The 20,582-nt window shown below is 31.2% G+C and overlaps 3 protein-coding genes and 1 long non-coding RNA gene across 4 annotated transcripts; 3 read left to right on the forward strand and 1 right to left on the reverse strand.

Annotated features, from left to right (window-relative positions):
* Positions 1–8,308: 8,308 nt before the first annotated feature.
* On the reverse strand, positions 8,309–10,248 carry LOC130821034 (uncharacterized). Its single transcript, XR_009045285.1, has 2 exons — positions 9,730–10,248; positions 8,309–8,989 (listed from the first exon to the last, which is right to left on the reverse strand). It is a non-coding gene; the product is annotated as an uncharacterized LOC130821034 (long non-coding RNA).
* An 802-nt stretch (positions 10,249–11,050) lies between these two features.
* On the forward strand, positions 11,051–12,778 carry LOC130820893 (protein JINGUBANG-like). The gene has a single exon (XM_057686436.1). The coding sequence runs from the start codon at positions 11,217–11,219 to the stop codon at positions 12,480–12,482; it is 1,266 nt and encodes a 421-aa protein (XP_057542419.1). The 5' UTR covers positions 11,051–11,216; the 3' UTR covers positions 12,483–12,778.
* A 1,798-nt stretch (positions 12,779–14,576) lies between these two features.
* LOC130821020 (uncharacterized) lies at positions 14,577–16,583 on the forward strand. The gene is made up of 2 exons (XM_057686618.1): positions 14,577–14,813; positions 16,278–16,583. The coding sequence occupies exons 1-2, from the start codon at positions 14,601–14,603 to the stop codon at positions 16,362–16,364; spliced, it is 300 nt and encodes a 99-aa protein (XP_057542601.1). The 5' UTR covers positions 14,577–14,600; the 3' UTR covers positions 16,365–16,583.
* Positions 16,584–16,714: 131 nt separating this feature from the next.
* Positions 16,715–20,114, forward strand: LOC130821019 (vignain-like). Its single transcript, XM_057686617.1, has 4 exons — positions 16,715–18,213; positions 18,298–18,530; positions 18,608–18,745; positions 19,579–20,114. The coding sequence occupies exons 1-4, from the start codon at positions 17,775–17,777 to the stop codon at positions 19,837–19,839; spliced, it is 1,071 nt and encodes a 356-aa protein (XP_057542600.1). The 5' UTR covers positions 16,715–17,774; the 3' UTR covers positions 19,840–20,114.
* The last annotated feature ends 468 nt before the right edge of the window (positions 20,115–20,582 follow it).

A 20,582-nucleotide genomic window follows, 5' to 3' on the forward strand; every position in this document is an offset into this window, starting at 1 on the left:
AACAGACAAAATCAACAACAACAATTAAAATTAAAAATTAGGGTTTTTTTATTGTACAATCCATCTTCAGATGCAAACTACGAATTAAGTTGCAAAAGATTGAAATTGGGAAATCTCAGTTAGAATTGCAGGGGATTTGATTTACGCTTCCCTTGACACGTTCATCAGATTCGAAAATCGCCGAAGAACGCAACGCCTCGGTAAGCAAATTTGCAAAAAAGAAAAAAATTAAAAATAAAATCAATGGATAATAAGATGGACAAAACAAAAAACAATTAAAATTCATGAGCACGAAGTAAGACCTAATAAGGGGAATAATCGCTAAACTAGGGTTTCCGCACTCAGTGAGAAGTAAATGAATTGGGCCAATGAGTGAGAGGTTTAAGGATTCTAAATTCTGCTCCCCGATTCGCGTATGTAACAACATTTTAATTTTTTTTGGTATTTATTAATTTTGACCGTAAAATATCAATTTTGAAAATTGATATCTTTAAGCTCCAAAATTGATACCTTTAAAATCAAAATTGAAAAATGTCCAAAAAATGAAAAAAAATGCGCAGGTTGTTACACACGCGAATTGGGCCGGCCCAAATGGACAGTTTCATTATGAGGTCGTCTCGTCTAAGACCAGCTAATTAGCATATGATCATTTTATTATCGTAAATGATAACTTTTATCACTGTTACTAAAATAAAATACGCTGATAGCATCACTATTTAATATTATTTACATGTCACAATCTTAATAAAAAAATTTCCTCCGAAACTCAATGATGATGTTGTGATTAATATTTATATATTTAACTTTATTACTTAATAATTCTGACTATATATATTAATTTTCTAATTTTTAGGTCACATCATTTAATGTATTATAAAACTATATAATTTATTTCTTTTTTTCAATTATTTATAAAATTTTATCAATTTTATTATTAAATGATTATTATTTTAGTATATTGGGTATTTTGAGATGGTTAAAACATAATATATTTTTATTAGAAATTTTTTATTTATACTATTGGTTACTTAAATGCAATGCTTAATTCTAATATGATTTAGGTTGTAACTATCTTTATACAAGTCACTCATATTTTTTATGACAAAAAAAATTAATTTTTTTTTGTTTAAACTTTTACAGATTACTTTTACATAAATATTTATGTTAAATTTGATTTTGAAGTGTTTTATCAAAAGTTGTAATACGTTATATAAATTAATGTAATATTTGTTTTTGTTAGCATAAATTGGTATGTTATTTTTTATTGAAATACTCATAATTTTGTATTGTATACTTCATGTACAAACCATTTTCCCTTTTATTCAATAAAAACAAATAGAAGTATAGATATAATTACATTAAATATATAATCAAATTTTTTTTTTATTGTGATTTATTTGTCATGAATTAAATTTTCTCAATTATCTACACGCTTGATGCAATGTATGATACAAATCAAATAATCTAACTATAATGTAAAATTTATTTCTCAAAACTTTAATTTCTTAAATGATATGAATATGTCAGAAAATTTAATAAAACCGTGCATCGCACAAACACTATCTAGTTAACAGTAACACTAAAAGTACGATGATTGGAATTACCAATATACTTCTACCTTGGTAAATATCTCTCTCCTATCCTTTTTTTGCCACATAATTTTTTTATTAATTTTTAAAATTTACCTATCCATATTTTGGTAACTATTCTGCAATGATAAGTTACATAAACACCCCAAATAATGAATTTAATACTCAACCCCCTTCAATGTGGGTGTCCTTTTTTTTCTTTTTCAGAAAAAGTATTTACTTTTCGAATATTGGGGTACCCCATTTGATGAGTAAACCGATCTTTATGTAAGGGTGTAGGCATTGGTTCGGTATATCAATTTACTTCCCTATTTCATTTATATGTAAGCTTATTGCTCATACTCTAATACATGAGTAGGCCTGTTCATAAAAATTCGATCGGCTTGACTCAACCTGCCGATCGTCATGGGTCTTTTTCTAAAAATAAGATACGAGTCAGATATTCAATTCGCCTTAAACGGATCGAGTCATTGTCCACAAAATGATTTTTAACGAGTTTCAAACCTTAGTAGGCATATTGGTGACATTTGGCAAGTTGGGTTCCATTTATTTGATCGAAATGTCAATTGCTATTCTTTTTTGATTCGTTTTGAAGATGAGATATATTGGATTTTTGAAGCATATAGAGCTATGTAATTATCAAGGTTACAAAATCCTTCTTTATTTTTACAAGTTACAATTTTATCATTTTCAACTCACAAAACAAGATTATGCTCATCGATATCGATATCGATATTGATACCAATGTCTGCAATAATATTGAGAAAATATTGTATATACTTGAAAAGATGATAAGATTTAAAATGAATCTATGCTCGTCAACTCTAGTAATGTATAATTATAATTATTTCCTTCACACAACAAATTCTGCCAAAAAATACTAATAAATTATGTCTGAAAATATTTCAAATGAAACCGAGTTTTCGGTCTCTCAACCCACTTTATACTAGAGTACTTGGATAAACGTGTCATTAAAATAGGTACCCTATTAACTGAGTATCCGACTTTCTGGGTACTCAAAATGTTGAGTATTTGATAATGAACACCACTACACGGCTATATATGAGTCGACCATTAGAGATGACAATTTGTGTTTAAAATTCGTTTGAGGACTCTTTTGGGCTCTATCCTTTACTTTGCTCAATTACGGCCCATTACAAGATGAATAAATTGTTTTTTTTTCCAAGAGCTACTCCATTTATTTTTTTTGAATCTTTAAATGAGATGGTCTTATGATGAAATTATTTCTAATAAATTGAGTCAAATATATATTTATAATTTTTAAGTGATCACTTATAATTTAAAGTGATTAATTATAACCTTATTACTTATAATTTTAATATAATCATTTATATAGCCTTATTAAGTGGTTACTTACGATCTTAAAGTGATTATTTTCTGTAGTTCTAAAGTAATCAAGTATAACATTAAATTAATCGCTTACGATCTCATTGTGATCAATTATAGAAATTAATTGATTGTATGAGATCGTCTCATGGTGAAACAGTTTCACACAAACTCATAAATGCAAATTATTGTATTATTCGATTTCATTATGAGACGCACCTCATACTCGGACAAAATAGCTCAATATTACAAATTTTAAACATGTAAATTAAACCAATAAAACGTATCTCACAGGAATAATTCCAAACCAATAAAACCAATCTTGTAACTTAAAACTAAAATAAAATATTGTAAGTTGAAAGTTTTGTTTACAATAAAGATTCTTCCAATTTTATTTGAATTTTTGGTTGACATAAAATACATGAACAGGATGTTTGGCACATGAGATTTGAAAAATAAAATAAGACTTCATCTAAAAAGTAAAAAATAAAAAAATTAAAGTCCTTATTTGCTTAAAGTAAATGAAAATAGAAAATAGATCTAAAAAATAAAAAAGTCCCTAAAATTAAGTCTTGAGGAAAAAGATAATTAATAAGACTTTCATTTTCATCTATTTTTTTCAAGTCCTAACATGTCAATCAGGAAATAAAACTTATATATTTTCAAAGTCTCGTCTTTATCACCAAATTAATTTTTACCGCCATTTATAAATCACAACCACTCCCCTTCTTCAGTTTTAAGTTTTTATTAAACGTTTTACAAGTTGCTAAAACACACCCCAAATTTCACCCTAAAAAGAAAAAAAAAAAATCCCCAAATTCATAATGCTAAAACCCTAAATCTCATATTTTCTTCATTATTCATTCTCTAAAATGGCTCGCCTTATACGAGAACTTCTTCGCAAACCATCTTCAACTAGATTCATTGCAACATTCACAAATCAGAACTCCTCAAATCCTTCTCCTCCATGTTACCTTTTCAACCAATCAATTCTAAGTCAACCCTCGTTTGACCATGGAGCCGGGTTAAACCCTAAACACCATGGTTTAATAAAACTTGATTATTTTAGTAAGTTGCAGATTTACCCAAGTTTCTCACCTGGATTTTTGGGGGATCCAAATACATCGACTGGGTTTTGCTCATCTAAGCTTATTGAACCAGAAATGGAGCATCCGGGAATGATGTGGGCTGATAGTGTGAAGAGGAAGAGAAAGAAGAAGATGAATAAGCATAAGTATAAGAAGCTTAGGAAACGTCTTCGTCGAAAGACCAAAACTTGATCAGGTTTATGGCAGTGAAATGCTATTAACTTTGTGTTTTTTAATCCATTTTATGTTAGTTTTGATGATCATGAATAATATTTGTTTCTCTGTTATGGTATAATGCAATGTGATTTTAGAATTGATCTTCATATCTTTATGGGTGTTTGTGATATAATTTGACAATTTTATGATGTTGATTCACTTACATTTCCATTCACTTAGCAATAAAGATCTAATTTAACTAAAATTATAGATGTAGGAATAATTATTCTTTTAGAAATGAGCTGTATGTTTGTACTAACTTTGAGGGTTGTGATGGTGTTATGAATTTAAAAGTGGACCGTTGTTGTGATTAAGGCTTTAGTATTGCCTTTATAAGCACTATGGTGAAATTCTAATTGTTGGGCTGATCCTTAGGATTAAATGAATAAGAATGTTATCGTATTTGGTTGGAATACCTATAGCTAATGTTTGCAATTAAGGGTCAATAAGACGGTTTCTCTTTGTTATCATAAAGTAAAGGTTGTGTGTATCCCACCCTCAAAACTCTACATCATGAGCGGCTTAGTGCATTGGTATAATGAAGTGTCATTGGTTGGAGCACTTGTTCGCTGCTAGCAAAAACATGTAATGTGAATATTAGCTCAACTTTCCTCGATTTGATGGAATTAAGTGGACAATATTAGAAAATAGTAATACTCATTGCACCTTATTTTCCCTTAATTTTCCCCATTTCCCTTTCCCATGTTAGAGTTTTTTGCAACAAGTATTACCGGATAAACAAGGGACGCAAGAGAACCTAGTAAATTATTGAGAAAATCCTGATTTTATGGTATACAATGTGCTAGTTCCTATTGCATTGGCTAGAATGATAGTATCATTTGATATTTTCTTTTAGATGGATACTAAGCTTCATAATCCATCATGAACCGCACTTCTATTTGTCTTTACCTACATCTACAAATGTAGGAGTAAGTTATTTCATATTTGTAGGATTTGTCTACATATTTGGTCTAATTTATAGGGTTGAAACGTGTTAAAATATTAAAGTTAATACTTTGTTTTAGCAATTCATGTTTTTGGTTTTTGGACTTGGTTGATTTGAATACAAAACAAAAGGTACTTCTAGAATTTATTGTCACTACAAAGTCAATTCATGGTGCTTTTGGTGTTGCGACTCGAGATTAGTATACAATAACAATAATTAGAATGCCAAAGCATTAATCCCAAAAATTAGGATCAACTACGTGAACAAAAAGTTTAACATGATTGTCTACAATGTTTATGTTTTTCATACACGTCTTTAAAAAGTTACATGGTCTTGTCGACGTATTTCCTTTCAGCCCCTTCTTCATTCGTGCGATTCAAATCATTATTGATTTTCTTTCTTGCATTAGTTGCATATTCTCTATCCTCTTTGGCAATGAGAATCGAATTATATGCCACAATGAAAATCTTTACCGAGTTTGAGCAAGAGCACCCAGAATTTGTAACTAAGTTACGAACAGATTTGTAAACTCAATGCCTAAAGAAGTCTTGATCGGTGGTAAAATTGAAGTTTATTTTTAATAAAATTGTGAAGTTTTTTTAATATATTGTAGAATATGGATGTGATGCAAAAGCCACAATTGATATTGTTCACTCATCCTTCTAAGTGGGAGTTTTATGTGATGCATATTCTGTTTTTCTTGTGTACTTGTATATATTTCTGTTCTTGAGGAGATTCCTTGATATCCATATATCATCTTAACCACGACACTTTTTTAAAAGCAATATTATGGACTGTTATGGGAAGTTGTTGCATTTGTATTATGGACATTCCTGGATTTATTATTATACATCGCATCCTTCATGTCTCGAAACAACATCTTTGTTATTAAAAGATAATGTTGCATATATCCAACCCTCCTAGACCTTACCTAGATGGGAACTGGTTGACAATAGGGGTAATGACATAGTTGTATCTTTTTTATCATCTGAAATTCCGTTCCTTTATATGTATGACATCAACCAACACTCGGGCATAACAATTTTCAGATTTTTGAAGATTGATAATCCGTAAGGTCGATTTTTCCATCTTTTTCACCTCCTTTTGTTCTATCAAATGAGTGCCATAACTTACTAGCATCTAAATCATTTCGAAATTCACGGAGTTTTCTTTGTTTCTCTTCAGGTTCCAATGTATATTGAGTTGCCACCTAAAATCAGGTATTATTAGCATATTACGGCTCTGTGATACTCAAGCCTCACCGCTTCATTATCGACTGGCTTTTGAAGTTCGTTCAACCCCTCAAGATAATGCGCATTTCCGGCTGGTATTCCTCTATTGTTTTTTGATCTCCTTGGACGGAACCGACACACTTCAAATATCAGGCCTATACTCTTGTATCGTGTTGTTGGCTTGAAACTTGTTGCGCATTTCGCGTTAATTTCAGTTTTCTTGTTTTAGGCCTAGACTTTTGAATAAGAAATAAGCTAGGATACACTCATCTCACCATCAAAATTTTGGTTGAAGTTGCTTCTTCTCCGGGGCTTCCATTTTCGCGTATCCCCTGCTGATAGTGAATTGAAACAAGTGAATTACTGTCGGGTTTTTGCTTTTTTTAGCTCATTTAGATGAATTGTCCAAGCTTTCTTTGCAGCAGCTACTACTTTTGCACTGACATAAGAAGGGTATGATCATACGCAAACCCAAATGAGTTACGATCAATTAAGAGAAGTATTAGATAAAGTAGTCCACGAGATTATATGTCCGGTTATCCTCCTCCTTTTTCGACATAGGATGACAAATAGGTATTTTTATTGTTAATGATTATAAGAGTAGAGATTAAGTAATTTTTACTACATATAGATGGGATTAGATGTAATACATCGTTATATATTATTACGGGTGTGTTTAGCCGTTGAATGTTGGTATTTTTTAGTTTGACCAATCGGAAATATTGATTGTTTTTGTTGGCTTTTAAGCTAGTTGAAAAAGTCAGTTATTTATAGAGATTTTTAGTAAATTTAGGCATTGACTGTTGATTATTTATTAGAAAAAAGTGGATCAATGAGCCAAAAGTCAAACAAAAATAAAATAAGTTTTAGGTTTTATAAAAAGTTCCACAAAGTTGTTCAAGTAGTTGTTAGTGATTAATTGGGGTTAAAAGCATATTTAACATAAAATGTTACTATTCGGTAAAATAAAGGTTTAAATAGTGTTTAATATTGCATGAAATTGCTTGTAAAACATTATAAGTTGTTGCATCTTTAAATCAAAAGTAACGATTTGAGATATTTCAACAACAATTATATAGCTGTAACTAGTCATTTAGTAATTCTACCAATAACTATAATTACTTAAATAGTTGATAACTACACACAACTTTACTATGAAAGATCCACCTTAGTGAGGAATTGTAAATAAGATTATGTTTAAAAGAGGAAATATAACTAACTACAAAGACAAATTTAAATAGCATATGTAGTGAAATTAAATTGACGATGGAACTAAAATATTAGAATTACGAAGATAAAATATTATTACGTTTGTTTTCATTTGATGTTGTCATAAGAAATATTCTATTCGAGGAGAGAAACTTATAAGTTTTTCATTGATAATGTGGAATTTTGTTAGATTTGTCCCGACGTATAGAATTTTATTATTCATGTCTAAATAATTTTCCATAATTTGCATTGATAGATATCAAGCCTTAACTATGAACAAAAGAGAACATCAAATAGAAATTGAGAGAGTACAACTCTTTATAGTCTTATATTTTCTCCGTTTTATTATACATATTACATTTAACATTATTATGCAATTTAATATGTTTTTTTAATTATTTATATTTTGAATTATACTTTCTTCGTTTCAGTATATTGGCTACATTGACTTTTTACGCAATTTTTTAAGTTATTTTGATCAATATATTAAACTATACACATCTAAAAATCATAAAAACCAACTGTAACAACCCAACTTACTGGCTGACTAAGTAAGACAGGTCATCATGGGGTTTACTTACCCAAGAAAACCCAAGTGTCAAATCATAACTCGTGAAACGAGTTTTACAAGATCTAAAACATAACTGTAACAAGTAACAACTAATCTTAAATTCAAACATCTAAACCAAAATCCAAATAATCATACAACTATGAAAGTCCAAAATTCAAACATAACCAAACCTATTATACACATACTAAAACCCAACATAGACACTACCAACTTCTATACATACTCAAATCCAAAATATATTCATGGTATACTCTAATCACCTCTGCTCTCCCATCGTTTTCGGCTGATACCAACCTGTAAGTAATCTAAACGACATAAACAATAGGGATTCAGTTTTAACTGAGTGAGCAGAAGCAATCCAAAACAAAACAAACATAATAAGTCAAACTAAAATATTTAAAAGCAACATCAGTCTTATATCTTTGTGCGCATTAGGAGTCTAGTTGAGAGAAACATCCATAGTTCTAAGGCTATGTCACTTTCGGGTGAAGTTAGTCGATATCTGAATGACAAATCGCCTCCAAATAGGGAGTAGGAAAAACAATGCCCCTTTACTCCGTCAATGATCAGCTTGTGAGCTCGATTTATTGACCATATCAATATCAACATAATCATTCATCACAAATATATCTCAACAATATAAATTTCACAACTTTAATAAAATAACTTTTTAAAACTGTAGTCTGGCTAGATCTTTTAAAAGACTGCTACTACACACAGATAACGTTGCTTCAAGGAGTCGAAACCAGTCCTCAGCTATAAACTAAAAGATTCCTCGATGATGTCATTTCCTGAGCATAACAAAATCACAACATTATCAAAAAGCGTTCGATACTAGTATACTGACATATTACATCTCCTCCTAAAGCTATAGCTTAACCAAAACTCTATTCTAACATTCCAACATTATAATTGTTCATACTCTAACTTAATCCAATCACAATACAATAACGACTTTATAATACAAAATCCATATCATATTTTCTTAAAGATTTCCCATCATCGATAATTCTCTTTATATATTTAATTATCACAAAGGCAACAAATATTCAATATGACAACCAATGATTTTCCAAAAGAATCTCCTAATTTATTCAAAAACTTCAAAATTCAAATCATCAATAACCTTACTAATAACAAACATTCTCTACTTAATTTCTTATTTACATTGTTCATAAATTTCATTCCAGTCATCATGATTCAATAAACTAACTCCAACATCCATCTATTTATTTAATTATTTTAATTAACAGAAAAATAATTATTTAACCTACAACCACAAGTTCACAAGAATTGTCATTTATCATTAAAGAGTCCCTCAATTATATTCATAATCTCAATATCCACTAATTCAATATCAAACATCAAAAAAAAAAAAAAAAAAGAAATCCACTAATTAATTTTATGATAGTAGTGATTCTTGATGACTGGCAATTAAATACTAATGTACAAAAGAAAGAGATTTAAAACAATGTAATGTAATATCATAAGAACGAAATGAAATTGAGTAATAATTATAAGGCTATTGTACCTCCTAAACTTGCGGTAATGGAGACCAAGGGAAGGAGGTTGATGCCATTTGTTTGAATCATATCTCAGAGGAAAAAGGAAGGACCACTACTACTTTCGATAATCAGGGGCAAATGGCGGCTATTGCTTTCGATTCCGGGTGAGAACGTGAAAAATTGTCGGATTGTTGGCTTTCGAGATGAAAGCAAGCAATTTGGGGAAAATCAATTGCTTGGTCGAGAAATCAGGGACTATGATGAAGATGGTTGTATCTTGCTTTACAATCCTATAATTCAAAGAAAAAAAATGGAAGATCAAAGAAACAAACCTATTGTTTTGGCGTCGAACATGCAGAGAAAAAATGGAGTTTTTCTTACTGAATTATGTTCCGAAATCAGATAAAGAAATAGAGAAGATGATGAAAATCGAATGGTGTTTTGTGTTCGAATGGTTTTAGGAAGAGCAAATTGTTGGTTTTTCTGGTTTGATAAACGAAATTAGGTTTTGGGGAAAGGAATAAATGAAGAAGAAATAATAAAAATTTAAATAACAAGATTAATAGAAAAAAAAAAAAAGAAAAATAAAGAAATGAATTGTTATGTTACATCTTTTACCATTCCTTATATTCTCCAAATAATTTCTATGATTTTCCTATAATAATCTTACCACCTATTAATTAACTATAAATAATTTTAACTTTAGTAAAATTTACACGGAGCAAAATTGGATCTAATGACCTGCTATAGTAGATAATTCATAAAAAAAATAAAAATTAATGAAAAATTAGTAAAAATATTTAAAATTTTACTTAAAAATTTTTGCATGTTAAAAAAAATAGAATTTTTGAATATTTAAAAAAAAAATTTTTTACTTTTTATTTTAATTTATTTTTTTTACCGTAGGAAACTACTCAGAATTGAATTATTCTTGGTTAATCAATATGTGTGATTATTGTAGAAAAATTTGGATTATTGTAGATAATTTTTTCTTAAATTTTCTATTCTTACCCTTTATTTTAAATTCTCGATTTTAAAATATTATTTTCTAAAATGTTACGATTATAAAAATATGTGATTAGACAACTCAAACAAGATCTCACGTAACACATTAGCTACCAAAAATAAAATAAATTCGAACGATTAATAGTGTCAATAATATCGTAATGTAAAAAATATTTATGAGCCGAATAAAAATTTAATATTACAAAAATAAAAAAATTAACTAATTCAAATAATATTCTACTTTAACTATTACTTATCCTAATACATTAACCCAATTAAATAAAATAAATTTTAATAATAGAATGTACCATAAAATAAAATAGTTGTGCAGGAAGTTATTGAGAGAAGGTAGGGTAATAATGGTGGTGGAAAGTTATATCTGCTATTTAACATCCTAATTGAGAGGATCTCAAGACATATTTTCACTTTCTCTCCTCATTCTATATATAACCAACCCATCTGCTTCTTCTCAAACATCAACCACATTTTTTTTTCCGTTTAATAAAAAATGAAGCTTAAAACTCGAATACTCTTCTGCACATCGGCCATTGATACCCACGATACTAACCCATCTTTAAAAACCTCAAAATCTTCTCCTTCTTTATCTTCTTCTTCAGCTTCTTCTTCCATCACAAAATCCACCAGCACTGAAAGCATAACAAGTCATCTATCTCTCCAAACCTTCCCATCCATTACTTCTCTTCAAACTTTGTCCTTTTCAGACATCTCAACCACCGTCACCCTAACCCACTCTATCTCCTTTTCTCATTCTCTACCTTCTCCCGTCTCCTTTCTTTCTCTCTCCTCATCTCTACTATACGTTTCGTCTGCCCACCATATCAACGTCTATGATTCATTAACTTTCTCTTTCCTTGAAACTTTCAACTCTAATGGAGAATCTGACGGTGCTGTTAAATCTATTGCGTTTTATGATGGGAAAGTTTTGTCTGCTCATCAAGATGGGAAAATAAAGGTGTGGAAGTTAACGGAAGATTCTAATAATAAACGGCGACATAAGTTGATTTATACTTTGCCGACTTTAGCTGATCGTTTATCTCGGTTTCCGGTACCAAAAAATCACGTGCATGTCAGGCGACATAAAACTCGACTTTGGGTTGAACATAGCGACGCTGTTTCAAGCTTAGCTGTTACAAACGGAAAAGTTTACTCCATCTCTTGGGATAAAACTTTGAAGGTTTGGGATCCGATGAAGAATTTTAAATGTAAGGAGTCTATAACGGCACATGAAGATGCAATTAACATTGTTATAGTTTCTAATGACGGAATGGTTTATACTGGATCCGCAGATGGTCGGATTCGGGTATGGGGCAAACAACCTGGATCAGACGGTGGAGGTCTTACTTTAATTTCTACATTGGAAAAACATAAATCAGCTGTAAATGCATTAGCGTTGAATTGTGAAGGTTCGATCTTATTCTCGGGGGCTTGTGATCGTTCCATCTTGGTTTGGGAGAGAGAAGATAGTGGGATATATATGAGTGTTATTGGGGCCGTTAGAGGTCACGGTGGACCAATATTGTGTTTGATTAACGTATCTGATTATTTGATCAGTGGTTCAGCAGATCGGACGGTGAGGATTTGGCGGAGTGGGTTTGATGGAGAATTCTTCTGTTTAAGTGTTTTGAATGGACATAAAAAAGCAGTTAAATGTTTAGCTGGAAAAATGGAAAGTGATGATAGAATTTTGTTGTTTAGTGGTGGACTTGACGGAGAAATTAAGATTTGGAGTGTTAATATTAATCATGATTTATGATTTATGAGATGGTAATGGACTGCGTTTGGTTTGCTTTGCTTTGGATTCAATCAGATTTGGACTCACATTTATTATTTTTTGTGGACTTATGATTAAATCATTGGGAAATGAAAAGCTTGGACCCTAATTCATATGAGGCTAAACTGAGTTTAATTAAATATATAAATAGCTTTTGACTGAAATTAAAATTTGTTTTGGGATATATAATAGATCGAGTTTTGAACAAATTTTCAGAGTTTAGATTTTAAATGGTTTTAGAAAGAAGGCTTGGGTTGAGACCGAGTTTAAAATTCCTATACCCGTAAATGTTTTCACAACACAAATTATGTTGTATGAGATGCTGTATTTGTAAGCTTTGTTTCATACATGGGTTTTTATTTTGATGTCGTTTTATCTAGAGATAATCTCTTCAGCTATCTACTTTTTTTAATGTGTATCATCATCATCATACCCAGTGTAATAATTCTAAAAAATTGTACTCAAATTCTAAAAATAGCAGTAAGTCTGAAGCGGGTCTAATAGGTCTTAGATGCATAATCATCCATATTTTGACATTAATAAACTTGTTATACTCATTTTAATCTCGGTAATATGACAGATTCAAAACAAATAAAGAATACCAAGGTTTAGGATTGTGAATTTGTAACACTCATTTTTGTTATATAAGTAGATAGGAGTATTTAACAATTTCAAACTTTAATTTGTTTAGTTGTGACCGTAAAAATTATTTATACCGTTAAAATAATCAAATATCATTATAAGTAAAAAAAAAACTATTTATGTATAATAAAAAATCAAAAATTATTATTATTTTTAAAAATAGAATTATATTATACTATCTTGACGATATTTTTTTTCTTTCCTTTTAAAGTATACTATCATCATCATCCAACCCAATATATCATGCACATAGAAAAAACTATAGACAAGGTCTGGGGAGGAAAAGACGGCGGCAATTCATACCCATAAAGTATCCATTATTTGCAAAGAAATCAAGTGTTTTGACTTTTCTAATATAAATATAATAATTTATGTTATGTAATAGAATAAAATTATCTTTACATTATTTAGTTTAATAAATACAACAGTTATCCAATCTTAATTATTTCATGTGGTAAATCTTAAAGAAATCTTGTAAGTTAATTATATCATATTTAGTTCAATAAATATAGCAATTAAACAATTTGATTATTTCATATGAAAAATCTTGGTAAGTATACCACATGAATATTTTCAGTTCTTTTAGTTGATTGTATGATGATTAACAACCATTTTGATTATTTCATGTAACAAATCTTTATAAAAAAATCTTTTAAATTACTTGTGTGATATTTAATCTAACAAATATAGCAATTAAATAATTTGATTATTAAAGGGGGGCAAATCTTTAAGGATGGCACATTATGATCAACCCCTCATATATGAGATTGTTTCACCTTTGTGTTGTATGATTTATGTCATTTAATAGACTAAAATCAACTTTATTTTATTTAATTTAATAAATATTAACTAATTTGATTTTGCATGTAGCAAATATTTATAAAGAAATTAAATTTTTTAGTTAATTGTATAATATTTGATTCAATAAATATATAGCAATTAAACAATTTGATTTTACGATTGAATTACCCATGTAGGATCGGACCGTTGGATAGTGGGATTGTAGAATCGTGTTATGATTCTACCATCTAAATTCTTGAGCTAAGTAGAATTCGCACGATTCTACTGCATTAAGATTCTACCTCCGATCCGGATTAGTTTTCTATTTTTGGATCGTAAGATCGTAGATCAGAATTCGAATTCTGATAACTATGGTCCATTATACCTTTTGCACGCATTTTTTAGCAAAATTTTAAGTCTTAATATCTCTAAATACATATCATAAAAAATTATAAAAATTATATATTAAAAAACTTTACATCAAGACATATCTAATAAGATTTCACATAATTGTATTTTATCTTCGATATATACTTTAAAAATCTAATTTAAATTTTTTTCTCTTAAAATGAACAAAATTAAAGTGTACAAATAAAAAAGAAATTACATTTTAATACATACTATATTCTTATATGAGACAGTCAGCTGGGCTAACCTTTGCGGATACTCCAAATGTAGATGGGCTTATGTACCACCCAAAAATCAACCATTGACCCCATTCTAAAGAATAAGCAATCATCATATGTAGAGAGAGAAAGAGGAAAGAGGAAAGACAAGGAGAGAAAAATGGTGAGATTAGGAACAATCGCAGGGATGACATTGGGTGCATTCCTCTTTTGGGAATCAATGGATAAAGTTCATGTTTGGATCGCTCTTCACCAAGATGAAAAGGTTTTCCCCTTTTTTAACTTTCATTTTTCATTTTGTTCATTTAGAAACCCTAAAGTCATAGTTAGTTCTTACTAGTACACTTCTGATTGTTTTCCCAATTGCGTTTTTTTAATTTTGAATTTGTTATTATTATGAAATTGGTTTGTTGGGTGTTTTTTCTGATGATTCAGCCGAAAAATATATAGGAAATTGCTATGAGAAATTTGAATTTAGAACCATTTTTGATCTGGGAATCTTCTATTATTAGAGATAATTATGTTGGGAGGTTGATTAATTAGGAATCCAATATCGATGATTTTGGTGCTATGTGTTGTTATACTGCTGTCTTTTATCATGTGCCCAATCTTTTTCACCTTTGACTGAGTAAATAGCAATTTTTGTGTGTATGTTGAGATTGTGGGCAATTATTTACTTATTAGTTAATACTTTTATTGTGTAGTTCTGTTTCATATTCCTACTTCCTGATTAGAGGAATATTTGGTATTAGTTTAGGTAAGTTTTGCTAACAGAAAAGTCCTAATAGAAATTAGAGGACTTTGGATGCTGTATTGAATGATTGAGCTCAAGTAGATTGATGACCCTAAATTAGATTTAAGTATTCAAATGCAGTGAAACCCGGAACTTGTGAATTGTTCATAGGAAAAATATCTGGAGAGTAGTTTAGAGAGAAGAAGGGATATTTGTACATCGAAACAGCATGTGAAGACTATTGCTCCTCAAGCCATAGCTTTATATACAGTTGATTTTGCAACCATAGTGTGTTTCTTAGTTTTCTGGAATATTGGTGACCATCCAAGCTAAATGCTAAAGCCAGATGTGGACCTTCTCGATATGGGGCAATTGGCCAAGCGTGTTACCGTAGGAAGTGAGTGAGTTAGAGGGAGCCGATGAAGAGGCTATAAATTGTCGGGTGTGGAATTTTAATTAATCACAAGTGCACGGTGTATGTGTAGAGTAGTTAATGAATCGATCAAAGGGAAGTTGGATATATTATTCTTACTTAACTCTAATTTCTACACATTGAGAAAACAATAAATTTGGGAACTTTTAATATCTAAACTAATTGAAATTAAAGATAATTGGGTGTAAAATATGTAGTTAAAGGTTTAGGATATTGAAAATCACCAATTCGCATTTGGACATCAATTATTATTGCTTCTACATTTGGAAAATTAAAAAACTACTGGAAAATTGGTAGAATATTGCTTCTACATTTGGAAAAACAAAAACAACGTCAGAAACGTTTTTAAAAAGAAAGAGACATGATAAAAGTTCCATTCTCTTGCTAATGCCTTGCGTAATGCTCAAAGCACGTATTAAAGCTAGTTTATACTCGGATGGCAAGTCAAATAGAACGCTTAGCTAGGCATTTAATTCAATATATACTAGAGTTAGAACTTTTTTGCAGTCTATTATACTTGATGTGATCACGTTCGATAGGCAAGCCTTTGATCTGTTTTGCAGAGAGAACGAGAAGAGAAGGAAAGGGAGATTAGAAGAATGAGGGACGAACTTATTCAACAAGCAAAGGAAAGAGATTCTATTGCATGATTGTGTGTATTGATTGACATGGAGATCTATGTATTTGATATTTTCCTTTAGTAATCTTGTTCTGACATTTGATCAACCTCATAAAGTGTTAGTTGAATCGATGGAAGATTCCTGTCGATAACAATGTATTGTCTTGAGCTTAAATGCTCATTGTAATTTGTTTTTGAGTATTGATTTATGCATTTTTGGGCAAAGTTTAAGATTCACTTGTCATGAATATTTCTTGTTGTTCGATGTCTTAATTTCTTCAATATGAGGTTATTATTATCAACTGTCAAGGCGTGTTTTTGATTGATGAAATTTGGAAGAGTTTTGTTGTTTCTCTTCACTGCATTTACGTAAAGAGTAAAACGGAACTTGAAGCAGCAGCATATCATGGTGGAAAATATTACCGAAATTTCATGATAATAAATCTTTCTAATTCTCTCCATGATCTCTCAGCTTGGCAGATGGGTCTCAGAAACATGAACATTTTCAGAATCCTTGAACATCGTTCATTGTAGATGATCACTCTTCGTAAGAACAAATTAATTGCAACTTGCAATGGATAAACGATAGACAACTCGATGCTATTGGATTCGGGTTTTCTCTTGCTAATCCTAACCCAAATGTAATTGTGTCATCCATTCCATAGACTCCCATCGAAATAGAATTTGAAAGGTCGAATGCATGCAATCTTACCCTCATAATCCCAAGGCATGATGCGCTAAAAGATGTGTCACGCCTGAGCTTTGTTATAACTGAAAATTGTTTTCCATGCTGAGTTTATCAAGTTGGTCAGATTGATCGGTCATTCGGTAGTTTGCAGATATTTCTGTTAGAACTTTGTATCTCAGGCTACTCTGTTCTCTACCTCTTATATCCTTGACCTTGAAGCTTTCTTGATCAAGAAGCTTCCACCTGTTAAGTTCACTCGCCAGCTTATAAACTAAAAACCAAGATTGATCAACAAGACTTGCATGTTGTTTATGTCAAGTGATTAACATAACTCACCTACAAGCTTAAGCCGATAATTGAAGCCCTAAGATATGTTATATACTCTATCACGCTTTCTCACCTGAAAACTTTTTAGGCTAAAAGTTTAGATACAGCACAAACCCTCCTCAAAACTTACACTAAATATCTGCTTGAAATGAGGGTTTGATGAGAATCAAACCCGTGACTTTTTTTACACTCTATTGGTATAAACGCACACATTTCAACCATAAAAAAGCTAATCTCCTTTACCACAATTTCAGGTAAAGTGCTTACATACTAGCTAAAATTGCCTTTGAAACGTATAATTCACGTTGCATGTATCTCATGCTATATAAGTAACGCTTGTATGCCAAGCAAATACATCAAAAATCAAATTCAATCTAATACAAACACCAATCTTTTGTTTCCTTGTATTTTTCCATTGTAATCTCAATGGATATTGCTAAGTTCTTCCTGTTACTTCTCTCTGCAGCCTTAGTTTTCAGTCTAGCAAAGAGCTTCGACTTCCATGAGAGTGATCTTGCCTCAGACGAGAGCCTTTGGGATTTGTACGAGCGATGGAGGGCCCACCACACAGTTTCTCGAGACCTAGAGGAGAAGCAAAGACGGTTCAATGTTTTCAAGGCGAATGTCCATCACATTCACAAGGTGAACCAAATGGATAAGCCTTACAAGCTGAAGTTGAACATGTACGCAGACATGACTAACCACGAGTTTAGAAACTCTTACGGGTCAAAAATCGCACACTACAGGATGTTCCACCCTCGTCCTGTGACAGAATTCACACATGGCAGAGTTGAAGATCTTCCCGATTCAGTTGATTGGCGAGCTAAGGGCGCAGTTACTCCTGTCAAGAATCAAGGAAATTGCGGTTAGTCGGCTTTACATTACTGCATAAACCATTCGATTTTGTTCGTGGGTGTATACGAAATCTAATGATTTTCGTTTATTACAGGTAGTTGTTGGGCATTCTCAACAATCGCAGCAGTAGAAGGTATAAACCAGATTAAAACCAATCAATTGCTCTCACTTTCCGAGCAGGAGCTGGTAGATTGCGACCATGATGACTATGGTTGTAACGGAGGGCTTGTTGAGCATGCGCTAGCGTACATTAAGAAAGTCGGAGGAGTTGTTGCTGAAGCCACCTATCCGTATGTAGCTAAAAACGAAATATGCAACTCAGCCAAGGTATCGATTTTATAAAAATTGTCGATATGAATCTCTATATGCCTCTTGTAATCGGTTTGAGTTTATTCGATTTGCAGATAAATGGACCAGTAAAGATCGATGGTTTTGAAGTCGTACCTGAGAATGATGAAATCGCGTTGATGAAAGCTGTATCAAATCAACCTGTTTCTGTTGCTATTGATGCTAGTGGTTCTGATATGCAATTCTACTCTGAGGTAACATATTCAGTTCCACATATTTCTACTAGTCTAATATCCCTAATTTTGACGTTATACAACATTTTGTTACTCTAATACCATCAAGAGTTTACCGCCTAGGCGGACTCTTGTAATATACTTGATAATAATGATCAGGTCATGCCATATCTTTGTTGGACAAGTTCACTAACAAACTTTAAGAAAATGTTGTCAGCTAAGAAGTACCAAGCAATGACAATCTACACAGTTAAATATCTAACGACTACAGTTGTACAGCTGCAACTATCTACACAACTAGCCTCTACTTTAACAGCTAACAAATACCACCATAGCTAACAAATACCCGCATAGCTATCTTGCACCTAAGAGTAATAATTTATAAAGCTAATTAGACGATTAAAAATCTAATTGCTAGAGTTCACCGTTAACAACTACCTCACAACTATCTGCGCGAACAGACTAATTATGAACTCATGTTACGCAAAACTTCCAAATCATACTGATGGAAATTGTAGGAAGCAAATAACTTGCTCCGAACAGACCCAATAAAAACTTATTTTACAAAAAACTTCATCAAAATCATACTGATCAAACTGTAGGGAGAGTGTACCTTGCACTGAACAAACCCAATATGAACTTTTTTTACATAAAACTTCATCAAAATGATACTGATAGAAACTGTAGGGAGCGATTCCTTGCGCCAAACAGACCCAATATGAACTCATTTTACACAAAACTTCATCAAAATCATACTGATGAAACTGTAGGGAGCGTATACCTTGCGCCTAACAGACCCAATATGAACTCATTTTACGTAAAACTTAACCAAAATCATGCTGATGAAACTGCAGGGAGTGTATACTGGAGACTGTGGAACAGACTTGGATCATGCAGTAACAGCAGTAGGATATGGAACAACACAAGATGGAACCAAGTACTGGATTGTGAAGAACTCATGGGGTCCTAAATGGGGTGAAAAGGGTTACATTCGGATGCATCGCGAATCGAAGGCTAAGGAAGGGCAATGTGGAATTGCAATGGATGCTTGCTATCCTATCAAGTCATCTTCTGTTAATCCTCATGCTCATCATGCTCCTAAAGATGAACTCTAAGTAATAAGTAGAAGGTGTACAACTAGAACTAGAACTAGATCTGTCTGGCTCATTTAGGGCTCGTTTGATATCATTTTCGGGTTTTTTTCTTTTCGTTTGTTGTAGTGCATTTTAGTAAGATAAACGATGAACTATCAATAAAAGTTGAGTAAGACATACATGAAAGATTGAATGACTCGTTTGTAGTCGTGGATCTTGAGCAATTTTTATGGGATCAACTTATAAAATTAAGTATTACTATCAATGTGTCATTTTTAGGCATGTTGAAACATGATTTGGCTCGAACTCATACTAAAATAGATTCTAAGATATTTTAAAGTGTAAAATATCCACCATTCTTGTAAGAGATTTTCTTTCAGTGAGATGATGGTTTCAAAACAAAGAATTCATATGCTTATATTTTATATTAGTTGGGTTACTGACCATGATGGATTATAATCCAAATCCAAAATTATTTGAACCTAATCCAACCTGATTAACTAATACTAATCATTACCAATAAGTTGTGTATGCCACTATCTCACCCTGATGGACCCATATAATTTGTTTATTTTTTTAATGATCACTTTAAAAATGTAAGTGATCACTCAAAAGTTAGGAGAGATGACTTTAATACTATTGAAAGTCATCACTATAAAACTGTAAGTGATTACTTTACAGTAATAATTGGTCAGAATAAGATTGTAAGTGATCATTTTATAAATGATCACTTTAAAACTATAAAAAAAAACAGTTAAAACTTG

Source organism: Amaranthus tricolor, chromosome 8, assembly GCF_026212465.1.
Source record: "Amaranthus tricolor cultivar Red isolate AtriRed21 chromosome 8, ASM2621246v1, whole genome shotgun sequence".
Classification (NCBI taxonomy): domain Eukaryota; kingdom Viridiplantae; phylum Streptophyta; class Magnoliopsida; order Caryophyllales; family Amaranthaceae; genus Amaranthus; species Amaranthus tricolor.